Below are 12,480 nucleotides of genomic sequence, written 5' to 3' on the forward strand. Positions count from 1 at the left end.
CAGTTTCCCTGCAGCTATGCTCTCACAATGTCTTCAGCATTTTTGCTGAAGTGTAGGTCTGAGTTTTGCATGTCCCACAGGTGCAGAGTAAGTAACACAAATGCTGGCAATTAGTGACACCTGAAATCAAAAGTATCATTTATGTCCAGGAAGCATTTGAAGGAATTAGGTCCGCAGTCAGAAGGACATGTGTGTGTGAGAGCTTTTGGGAAGCTTAGGGGAGCACAGAGAGGTGCAACCAAGGACTCAGATTCTTGTTCTTAGTTTGCTCTTGTCTGAGAAGCAGCCATAGCAAACAATTACACATTTCTCTTACACATTCTATGCAATAGTAGGCTTTCACTGAATTGTAAAGCAATACTCTGAAAATTAAAACTGTTCTTTTACAATAGCCATCATTCTAGATTTAATTTTTTGGTGTCATTTTTGATTCTGTGCACAAAATTCTTCTTAAGTTCTTTACTGTGTGTTTTGTAAGTTGGTCTTTCTCTTCGAAAGTTTTAATTATCACCCACTGACTTTGGTTACAATGGAAACAGAACAGTGAAAATTTACAGCGAAGATTTAACTAGAGAGTCTGTGACTTGGAATGTCTTTATTAAGTTTTAGAAACAGAGCTTGTACGTATCAGTTTTATTTCTTAGCTGCTCAGCAGAAAATAGTGAATAGTTGAGACTGTTTTACCCTCATGAAAAATCCCTCAGTTCTTCATCATATAATATGCAGCTCATTTTCAGTTTTCTGTTTGTATGTCTAGTACTGGTTTATTGATAGCTTTTTAGTGGAGAAAATGGTGAACTGTAACTCCTTCACTCTGTTGCTTTTTTTAAAACCTCTAGAGACTGTAAATGTTCACATGTTTTACTGAAGGATTGCAAAAGTAATGTTCGTTTATAACATTTGAAGGATTATTCATGGAAAAATTATGCAAAGGAAAAAACAGTGAGATCCTTTGGGATATGTGTAAACTTTTCCAAATGTTCTTGCCACAGATCTCAGAAGGAGCACTCAGCTCACTCTGATGAAGTTGTCTCACGTTCCCTAACACAAACAAATTTTTAATAATGTTTTAATATTTTAATTTTTTTTTTTTGTGCATGTCAGCATAATCTTGAAAATGATGCTGAGAAATAATGAAAACCAAACTAACCCTTGTTCATGCCAGCTGACTGGAAAATCCTACTAAGAGTGCTTTGTCTCCATGAAAGGCAAAATAACAGAATAGCAATCATGGTAACAGTATGCACTAGGAGTGGAGCCAGGAGAGTAAAGAGGAGAGTTAGCAGTAGCAGATGACTTCACTTATTGGAGAAAAGGGGCAAAATAACTCCATCTCAAATGAATTTAAATATTTGAATTTTGTTATCAGCAGTATTGGGCAAAGCTTCCCCAGCTAATTGCTCAGCAGTCTGGTATGTCCATAAACATCCCTTGGTGCGGTTTTCATCATTATCTCACCACTTATCCTCTTTGGCATCCTTCTTGGCACAGGCTCTCTTTATCTCTTACCCCTTTGCAGAAATGGGGTCATATCCTCTCTACCCCTTAATTCATGCTGACACTCTCTGTACCCCACACTTGCTGCCCTAAGAGTGCCCAGTGGCACAGGTCCTTCCTGACAGAGCTCTAAAATTCACCATTCTTGTTCATAAACATTTGGCAGCAAAGCAGATGCGAAGACTTTGTAAAGGTTTTTACGTTCAGATTCTTTTTATCATAGCAAGGGTTAACAGAGCTAAATTGTACATGTTTCCTTCTCTTGCCTTGGAGGTGAGAAGATGCAGAACTACATCGAGTATGAAGTAGAGTAAGTCGCAGAATCACAGAATGGGTTGGGTTGGAAGGGACCACAGTGGGTTATCTGGTCCAACCTTCCTGCTCCAGAAGAGTCATCCCAGGGCACATGGCACAGGGTTGTGTCCAGATTATTCTTGAATATCTCCAGTGTGGGAGACTCCACACCTTCTCTGGGCAACCTGTTCCAGTGGTTGGTCAACCCAGGCCCGTTTCCTCCTTTCCCAGGATTGATGCAAGCAATTTTGGTTGCCACGTATAATAGTAAGGAAGCCAGGCTGTTGTCTTAAGTTGTAAGGCTCTTCTACCTATTTCCACAAATTCTGTCACCCTTGACACATTTCACCTTAAGCGAGGCAGTATTTTTACTGAAGTACTGTTTTCAATTTGGGATATGCCATCGTTTTGGACATACTACTTCATTTTTAAGTAATTGTGTTTTTTTAACAAACCTCTTCTGTTCTGAAACTATACAGGTAATAAAAGTTCTTTCTTAAAGATCAAACTTTAAATATTTTCGTGTTGCATTCATATTACTGCAAATTTCACTCCATACTCCCTAAGTGGGGTGTCTAATCTGAAAAAAAAAAAAAAAAGGGAGTGTAGAGTGAAACCTCTCAAACTGTTCTTTTCTTGCTTGATGTCTTAATTCTTTTAGGTTATAACAGCGGTAAGATTAGAACCAACCTCAAGTCAAATCCGGCTAACTTTGATTTTATAATGGCTTGATTGTGTAAGCACTGGACTTGTTATTTTGCTGTTCTTTCTCTAGATAAAGTAGTTTTGGTGCAGTCTCAGGCTTTGTGTCAATATCAGTGTTTTAGAATCAAAGTAATCAAAGGGTCTTACTGCTTTCAACTCTGTGACTCTCCACAGTGAGAAACTTAAACCTTTAAACTATTATGTATTACAAAACGCAACAGTTATTTTTACATGTGGCACAGGGTCTGTGTGAAAAAGCTCTGCACTGTACTGGTATTCATTTAGGGCTGTGCCTTAAGATTGCTGCTCTTTCAGAAGGTGTAGTTTCAGCAGTTTGTTAAACATAATGCTTCAGTAGCACTCAGTGAACTTAAAAGAACTTAATGTCATACACTTAAAGAGCTTAATATAAATTGGGATTTAGAACTGGCACCAGAAAGACCTAAAGGACACAGCAGGAAGCAATATAAAAATGAACAAATCTTGCAGCTATTTTAAGGAACAAGCTTCGGAGTAACCACTGTTTATGCTGACTTTCAGATTAAACTCTTACTGTAAAATGCTCATAATTTTCAGGGAAATTGTTTTTCAGCTGCCACTATCTTCATACTGGGTCTCAGTTCCGATATGTTTTAAGCTTCTTAGCAGGTAATAAACACCTCAGTAGTTTTAAGTATTTTACTGTTCACAAATTGAAAAGTATCTGATGGAAAGGCACTACAAACAAAGTATGTACAGCACACTCTTTGGAAACCTAGTCCATCTGAAAGACTGGAGGTTTTCAAACTAAAGAGCTTGTAATCATTTCTGAAACTTCTGAATGCGTTTGTTTTGTCTCTGCATAAATTTAAAAAATTTAATGAAAACTTGCGGTGAAAGACTTTGGTGAAATATATATTCTTGCCATTAATGCAGCAGATAAGATTTTCAGACCTAGCAATGAATATGAATCCATACACTTTTTACACTAAACTGGGCATTACATAATCTTGCTCAGATTCATACTTTTCCTATTCTAACTTGTGCTTCGCCTCCATGGCAGAAGGGGAAGATGAACTCTATTGGTTTTAGGGAAGATGCTTCCAATATCATAGTAGGGCCCAAATGCATAAAAGTTTTAGTTGAAAATACAGCAGAACATTGTACTTGGCCCTTTCCAGTCTCCCAGGTGTGTGTCTCTGGTTGAATCTCTGGATCTGATTGAAAGTGCATTTTTTAATGTGGTCATGTGGCCATTTAGCGTAAGACTTTCTGTGAATCTGCAAGTACCAGTGACTGATGCTACTTGGTGTCATTTTTCATGTGTGTGTGATGGTAGCAAAGACAGGCAGGCAAAAATGCAGTCCTATATAACTTGGTATATAGGAATAAGGTAGAAAAAAGGATTAAAAACTGTTTTGCCTTTTTGTTCTCCTGCTAAATTGATGACCCAGTGAGTGATATTACTGAAGTTTCCTCTAATGAGCTTGTTCCTCCTCTATTGCTAAAAGCAGTTTTGCTATTTTTGTTTGTCCTGAGGCTCCCTTCATTATTAATTAAACAGCACCATGAACAGTTTGCTCAAATGTGCAGAACACTGTGTGGATTAAATTTTTCCCCATACTGCTAGGGAAAAACCTTTGCAATTCTTCATAGTTATGACCCAGTTTGTGGTGAAATTCCAGAGTCTAGGATATGGGGAAATAAAAATACAAGTAATTTGTAATTAATTTCCATATTTCATACAACTTGATACAGTGAGTATGGACAGTAAAGCATCTGGTGTTTATTTGTATTGTTTTTTGCCTGTTACTGGGAAAAACTCACGACTGGTTCTCCTGTTTCATCTGGTATCTCATGAATCCTCAGTTCAAGGCAGAAGAAGTTCTTAAATAAATTCTGTTCTTAGGGAGAAATGGAGTAGTGTATATAACAGATAAAAACATGGAATATCTCAGTTTGGGAGGGACCCATAAGAATCACTGAGTCCAGCTTCCTGCTCCTTGCAGGGCTACATAAAACTAAATTATATCACTAAGAGTGTTGTCCAGGTGCACCTTGTACTCTGAACAGGTTTGGTGCCACTTCTCTGGGAAGTCTCATTCAGTCAGTGACCACCCTCTCAGAGCCATTTCTGTTGAAGGTGTACCTTCACATCCTATTGTCAAACCATGCCCTGTGATGTTGAGGGCTTGGTAACTTTTTCTCTTCTTCTATTCCAGTTTATCACTTACTTGAGGTCAGACACTTCTGTAAAGATTCTGAGGATGATTGCATGTGTTTTTTCACATCACAAAGTTTCTGCCTGTGTCAGCCTCTTAAAGGGCTGTGGTTAGAGGTCAGAACCTGACTAGGCTGAAGTTGCTGGAGCCTCCAAGAAGTGATTCTTGTAATGTAGAAGAAAGTCTGTTCTGCTGCTAGCTGGACTGTACCAAGGAGAAAGATATGGGACAGGCTGCCGTTTTCATGACCACTTCTATCACAAGCACCAATGTCATAACTATGTGTTTAAAAGTGAAATCTCAAGCCAAGAATAGCATTGCATTTACTGAGGATGGTGATAGGTCGTGTTGTTCTCCTCTGTGTTGCAAAGTTCGCTGCTAGCCTTTTGCGAACAGCATCAAGGAACTGGAACAAGAACAGTTTGTCCGTGTTTTCTGTGAGACCTCATAAAATCTGTAAAATGAGTGTAAGAATGATTGCAGTGAGACATCTCTAGGGCTCGTAGATGACTGAGAAGTAATGCATCTGTCTGACCATTAGATACATGAAAAGCCTCTGCTTTCTCTTACATGCTCAAGCTATGAGTCAGTGTGGGTGGCTTGTTTAGAGTTTATTCACAACATGAAGTTGTGAACAAAATTCAAAACGTGTGAACATTCCTGCTCACACCCAAAGTACAAACTGACTTCATGGTTCTGCATATTACACTATGGCACATCCAGCTGTTGTAAGGATGCCAAGATTTTTTGTTGTTCATTGTTAAAAGTATGAGCAAAACTGTAAAAAACTACTTTCAGAGAGTTCAAGAGTATAGAGATGAATTTATAACAAAAATGGATGATGTAACCCTGATGTGCAAGACACGGTGCTTCAGAAATGGTGCCTTTGGATTATCTGTAACAATTCATTTTAAACACACCAGCCCACAAAATTTCTGGGGTTTGCACCAGTTCAGTGTTAAATAATTTCTGTCTTTTAGGTCCATCCGACATGTCAGCAACTGTGAAATTCAACAGGAGACCCACGTGTCCTGATGCCTCAGTAGCAGCAAGTTTCCCTACGCCTCCTGTGCCAAGGCACCGGAAGAGTCACAGTTTGGGGAACAAGTATGTACTCCCAGCTATCTCAACTTGGGCAGTATAATGCATCACAAATGTTTAAGATAGCAGCACAACAGGTGGTATTTGTCCTTTCCGTTTCTTGTATTGCAAGAGTGCTTCAGGCTTTACTGTGTATTCTCTAGGTTTTCTGTTGACACTTTGTTATTTTTGCTGACTTTTTTTTGTTATTCTCTGCTGGTGCCAGGCATTGGCAGTACTTGAAAGCTGCATATCCACTTTGGCCTGTGGATTCCTGGTGTTCGTAACTGATATTTGTTTTCTTTTGTTTTTTAAACATCTTGCTAATACATCTAAGGAAGCTTACTAGCTTGGTACACCTTATTTAGGAAAGTTGTGACCTTTTGCATTGTCTTACCTGGGTAATATGGATTAGATCAGAAGCATTTTTCTCTACCATTTACCTAACTAAGTGAGAGCACCTGCTCTGCAATTAAGGTTTCAGCATCTGCCAAATTTCACAATTAACGGGTTAGGGGAATAGAAGTTCATGTGAGTTGTCCAAGGTCATGGAGCGATGGCGTGTTACTTGAGCTTAGTGAAAGACCACCAAACTTAGCTGGATTCTCCTTTTTCTACTTTTGCTGCCACCAAGGGTGTTCAGGTTTTGTAGAGAGAGGAGTCAAAAAACTTAAAACTTCCCAGCTGCAGAAATTTAATAATTGTTGTTGACAAAGAGCAGTAAAATCTGAAACTTGTATTGGTAGTCAAGGAGCATCTGTACAATAAATGGTACCATTTAATTGCCTGCTTTTTAATATCCTGCTGCTGAGGCAGAGGCTGAGTGGAAATACTGTGAGCCAAGGGTGGCTGTTGGATGACATAAGAGGGGTTTCATGTTCTTCTCTTCCTCCTTGTTCCAGTATGATGTGTCAGCTGAGTGTTGTGGAGAGCAAAAGCGCCACCTTCCCGACAGAGCGGCCACGGCACCTGCTGGATGACAGTGTCCTGGAGTGTCACAGCCCTGCACGCAGCCACGTGCCCAGCGCGCGCCTCGCCAACGGCCTCTCCAGAGGTACCGGCACCCCGACCCTGTCCCAGGGCACTGAAGACTCACAGGGATACCCAAAAGTAGGGAATTAGGAAGGTCATTAGCAACCAGTTGCTTTCATGGAAGAAGGTAGATCAGAACTGCTGCCCAGCTACCTGTCGACATTACCCCAGCTTTCCTCAGTTGCCCACTGATGGTTTTGGTAAAAGTGACATGAAGGAAGATTGGTTTTACAGATGCTTGGTTTCTGACACAAAGTGTTTGTCAGACTTCACCAGGGAAAAAGCAGGATTTATATATTGAAACCTGCCTTTTCACAAAAAAAACTTTAACTATATGTTTTAGAAGATGGGAGAGTAGTTTAGCTGTGCTCTCTGAGACTTCAGAAGACACGTAAAATGCATGTTTTATGATACTATAATTAATGAAACAGTTATTATAATATCAACAGTGATGAAGAATCTGTTCTAAGCCTGAGAAAACAGTGATGAAGAATCTGTTCTAAGCCTGAGAAAGCCACTTTTTAAGTGACTCAGATTATTTTTAGAATAGGAAATAGACTGTGAAAGGTACAACATTACTTGACCAAGAGTTAGACTCTGAGATGTTCTTTGCTCTTCTGAAAATACAGGCACAGCTCACTGTGCAAAAACTGAGCATTAGAAAATCAGTCCTGGGCAAATTAAAACTGTGAGCTAAATAGTTGTACCAGGAAAGGAGGGACAAATTGGTCATAGGATTGGAGGAGAAACAGGAACTGTTGCTATGAATGTCATCATATTTATTTGTCATGACTCCTAGCAGCAGCATACAGCTGTCATATCCTCTGTTACAGGTGCGCTTGCTTATTGAAAACAAACAATGATATAATGTCTGATAGCTTTAATCAACTTACAAATGTTGTGGTAGAAATACTGTCTTAAAAAGGAACTGGATTTTATGTTTCTGAAGTGCTCAGCTTCTGAAGGAAAAACAGCATAATGAAAATTAAAGTATCATGTAGATGTCGGGTGTTTAAACACAGCAGTAACGTGAGTTATCAGTGAGATATTGTAAATGGGGAGGCTCATGTAAGCCTCTTCCAGCTAAAGATTTTACCATAAACTCTGAACACTTCAAAACATGACTTGAGTAAGCAGTGTCCATGGTACTATATAAAGAGTATTCTGGTGATCCATATACATTGGCTTTGTATTTTCCCATGGGTGGTTTTCTTACTCCTTCTCTGTACTACTCTCTTTCTAGATAGCAGTGAAAGCTCAGAATTTAGTGAGGAGCTGCCATCAGGGCTTGAAAGGTGAGTTAGTCTTCATGTACACTCACTGAGCACTCTACAGACTTAGCTAAGAAATTCACAAATGGTCCCTGACATAGGTAAGCCCTAAATCAATAGTTATTTTTATCAAATTATTATAGTTAGGAAAACAGTGGCAAACTTTTAAAAATAAAACACTGTAAAGGTTTTGTGTTTTTCTTCCCATGGACCTGAAAAGATTGGAAGCTATCTCTGTCATGTTTACCAAACTCTAATTGTTGAAGTCTCAGACTAGAATTTTCCTCATCAGATATTTGCGTTCACAAACAGGGGTCGTTTATATGCCACGCTGGGGCCTAACTGGAAGGTACCGATCCGGAATTCTCCTAGAAGTCGAAGCTGTGTCTACAGGTACAGTTCAGGTTTTGCCTTGCTCAGTGTATGGTGCTAAACTTCCATTTGGATCTCTGTAGCATAATGTATTTTCTGTCCGGGTATCCTTGTATGACTGTAACACCTCATGGGAGTCTCCCCTTCCTGCTTGTAAACATTCCTGTTAATGCTAAAGCAGGCATATGACCCATTCAGATGAAATTCAATTTAGCTACTGATTTAACTCCATGTCTTTGGATTCCATTTTGCAGGAAACTAGTCTTTATTTAGGGTTTTATGACATTACAGAAGCAGGTTTGTCATGAAGGCCATCTCTGCCTCCGTGACAAGTAATGATGTTGGAAGGATACTTTTTTGACCTTTCTCACAACGTATTTCCTGATTTGCAGGACAGCTACCCATAGCATCTGTTTGTGTCAGAGATATGTGGTATGAAGTGTTGATTTTGTACAGTAAAGAGGTTTACCTTGGACCCTGAGTAAGAGAGGTAACATCTGCAATGGCATATGTAGCAGGCACTCCCAGTGTTGCTTATCATTAAGACATGGACTTTTCAGGAGCAGGTAATCTGCCTTACAGACCAAAGACGGGTGACATGGAAAACTGTAGGTAGTTTGAAGGATAAAAATCATTGTTTGCATCCATACCAGACCTGGACTTGGTAAATTCTGTGGCACTGGCAAATAAAGGTCTACGTATGAACAGTAAAGGAAAAAGGGCTCTGAAACAGTATTCTGCAAACACTGTGATTTAGTTGGAGTTTAAATCCAGTCAAATTTTATTTTGTATAAATTAGTTTGCTTCAGCCATTGTAGAAATATTGATATAATGTGTAAATGTAATTACACCTGCTTTACCTGAGGCAGTAACGTCTGATAGCAGCGCAAGTTAGAAGTTAGACAGGAATGAAAAAGCATACATTATAAATTAGTAAAGGAATACATTTTGGAATGGTATTTAAGCTATTATACCTGCTTCTGGAAAATACTCTCTTAACATGACCATGGTAGATTTGTTTCAAAAACTCACACAAGCTAGAAATAAAAATGTAAGGAGATAAAAATGTGAAAAGCCTAATAAATCCACAAAGAAGAATTATTCTCTAAAATACATTTCTTATGTTTGTCCTCCATCAGGCAATTCTAATGCTTGTGTTCATTCTTCCATTTCTGGGATCTTCTACCGCCTCCATCCAAAATACAGAATCGGCCAGAATGTGCATTAGCACAGAGGAGGTGGCTCTGGGCAATGGGGGAAGATGACCCTGCCAGCTGGAAGGGCTGTGCTTGTCTAGAGTTGGTTATGTATGTCATCTGCACCAGCATGTGCTCATACTCATTTGGGGACAGAATAGTTTTCTTTCACAGGTGAAAGGTAGATCACACACATGTCCTTTTCCTTGTATTCATTATTAGACAGGATTTAGTTGGCTCTGATAAACCTCATCAGTCCATATGAGAACGTAAGTGTTGTGATTACGTGGCAGTGAAGAGAGGTTAGCACAGATAATTCTAACAGATCATCACATACCAATGAATGTTTAGTTGAGACATTATTAATGACTGTTTGCATTTCTGACTTTGCCTGTACTTGGGCTCTTTCAGTTGTAGCTCCTTCTCACTGTTGTATGTGGGGAGGTCTGTGCTCATCCTGGAAAAGGAAAAAGAAAAATTAATCACTGTACAGTGTATTATTTGGCATTTTTATATGTAACTTTCTCAACTCTTTTCCAATTGGCCAAGGTAGTTTAATTTAATTTAAAATTACACTTATGGGCTCTCCTATTGCCAAAATTTTAAGCTGTAAATTTTCAGAAATCCAGATAATTTCTGTAATTTACTGGAATAAAAAAAGAAAATTGCCTGTTTTCCCTTTGACTTTGGGCTTCAGTTCTTATTCTGTTTTTTCATATCTAAACCCCCAGAGTAGAACCTTTTGTTGATTTGCTATTTTGCAAAAATCCTGGTTCCTATTTGATAGCTAGGTTAGGAAGATATTCTCGTGTCAAGTGTCAGATGATATAATATATGTAATGCAGTGCAGGACAGATATATTTCGAGCTAAATGATGTTGCTTACTTCTTGTCCTTATTTGCTCAAATACACAGAGCAATGTTTTGTCTTTCTAGCCCAACAGGCGCCTGCAGTTGCACAGCAGGTGGTTCCACAGGAGTCATTACCATGGAAGGGCCATTAAGAAGAAAAACACTTCTCAAAGAAGGCAAGAAACCTACTGTAAGTGATTCTAATTATAATTTTTCCTATGATTCTAAATCAGTAGTGGCTGGTTTAATTTTCAGGATTAAATTAAACATGCAACTTGATAACATGCAAACCAATGTTTTTATCAGTTCTAAAGTAATTCTCTGATCAAAGTTACAGCCAGGTTATAACAAGGTTATAGCCTCTGTGTGTCATTTGATCTGCAGCAGTTTTACTTCTCCCTGCATTTGCAAGTCACGTCTCTGGCTGTAAGAGCAGGGCAGGGGTAAGCAGTTGTGTAACCAGCAGGCATTGTTGGGAGGGCAAAAATAAATCTTGTGGCACTGCCTGATGACCCAGAGCATCTTGATATTTTCTAGCTAAATAACCCTGACAAAGGTGGATGTTACAGGATGGACATTATCTGCTTTGTCTGCATTATATTTCTGTGACAGGAAATAAGGACATCTCTGTTAATGAGTTTGTAGGTTACAGAACTTGCAGTGGCAGTCTCATAAAAGACTGAAGAGGGAGATCTTCGATGCAGAATTTTCAAAGAAGAGTACAAAGGCAATTGAACATATTTCTACAATATACCGTGGTACTTCTGTGGTGTTGCATTGAAATGGAAAGGCTGCAGGGCATCCACCCATAGCACAAAAGTCATGGCAATTCATACGTAACCTAAATTCACAGGTTTCGCAAGGTTCTAGTCCTGTGCATTTGGTAATTTTTTTGTTTTCTGTAGAGTTGATTGGTATCTTTTACATGCAATCCTACTGTTCAGAGCTAAAAGATCTACAGAATTGCAGAGTTGTCATCTCAATAAATTTTGCTGATCAAAAGTCTGAAATCTGTCCAGTAGAAGGCAACACACTATTTCGCTCTGAAACAATCAGTCCTAATGCTTTTATGAAATACCCAACTAAGATGGATTGTATTCACAGCCAGCCATCCAAATTTAGGTAGCTGGGCTGATTTACACCAGAAGACAATCTTTACCTAACTCTCCATTCCTTGCTTCTGAAATTACCTTTTGTAGCACTTGGACTTGCTTGTGAATCGATTTTTGAGATGTTAGAGATATGCAGAGTTTTTCCTCATTTTTTTTTCTTTCTGATTCAGCTCTCCTCGTGGACTAGATACTGGGTTATGCTTTCAGGATCAACTCTTCTATACTTTGGAGCAAAATCTTTAAGAGGCACTGAAAGAAAACACGTAAGCTTTAAATTTATTCTAAACCCCAGAGTTGGATATGCATAAGCAGATCTGGAAGGGTGTTGGAAGTGTACTTTCTGTTCCGAGCTGAGGCATATGTTTGCACAACTTTTACAGTCAAAAGTTAATCCCTGCTACAGTCTCAACTGTGATTGACTTGTCTGTCTCTTCCAGTATAAATCTACACCTGGGAAAAAGGTCTCCATTGTGGGCTGGATGGTGGCATTGCCTGATGACCCAGAGCATCCTGATATTTTCCAGCTAAATAACCCTGACAAAGGTAGATGTTGCAAGATGGACATTGCCTGCTTTCATTTCTGTGACAGGAAGTAGATTAGTGTCTCTTAATGAGTTCGTAGGTTACAGAACTTGCAGTTGCACTTGCCTAAATGACTGGAGATTTCCAATATAGAATTTTCAAAGGAGGGTACAAATTAAATTGAATATATTTCTACAAAATGCTGTAGTGCTGCTGTAGTGCCTACAGAGGTTTTACTTTATCTTGACAGTTACTGTATGTCATGGTTTTTCTCTGGGTCAATTTGCTCTCACACCTCCTACACAATTACTATTAGTTGAGAGAAGGTTTATGCAGACAAAAGAGAC

General features: G+C 39.0%; 1 protein-coding gene across 6 annotated transcripts in view; it reads left to right on the forward strand.

Annotated features, from left to right (window-relative positions):
- Positions 1 to 12,480, forward strand: part of RALGPS1 (Ral GEF with PH domain and SH3 binding motif 1) — an 88,938-nt gene that overhangs the window by 68,407 nt on the left and 8,051 nt on the right. For all 6 annotated transcript variants that reach the window (XR_007629442.1, XM_050320061.1, XM_050320060.1 and 3 more), the window contains 7 exons: positions 5,678 to 5,804; positions 6,680 to 6,831; positions 8,053 to 8,104; positions 8,393 to 8,473; positions 10,584 to 10,689; positions 11,782 to 11,874; positions 12,049 to 12,154. Coding sequence is in view for 5 of the 6 variants with exons in the window: in XM_050320061.1 (XP_050176018.1) it covers positions 5,678 to 5,804; positions 6,680 to 6,831; positions 8,053 to 8,104; positions 8,393 to 8,473; positions 10,584 to 10,689; positions 11,782 to 11,874; positions 12,049 to 12,154 (717 nt within the window). In the remaining variant the exon portion in view is untranslated. The remainder of the gene's footprint in view (positions 1 to 5,677; positions 5,805 to 6,679; positions 6,832 to 8,052; positions 8,105 to 8,392; positions 8,474 to 10,583; positions 10,690 to 11,781; positions 11,875 to 12,048; positions 12,155 to 12,480) is intronic.

This window comes from Myiozetetes cayanensis, unplaced genomic scaffold (assembly GCF_022539395.1).
Source record: "Myiozetetes cayanensis isolate MyiCay16 unplaced genomic scaffold, myiCay2020 scf23, whole genome shotgun sequence".
NCBI classification, from domain to species: Eukaryota; Metazoa; Chordata; class Aves; order Passeriformes; family Tyrannidae; genus Myiozetetes; species Myiozetetes cayanensis.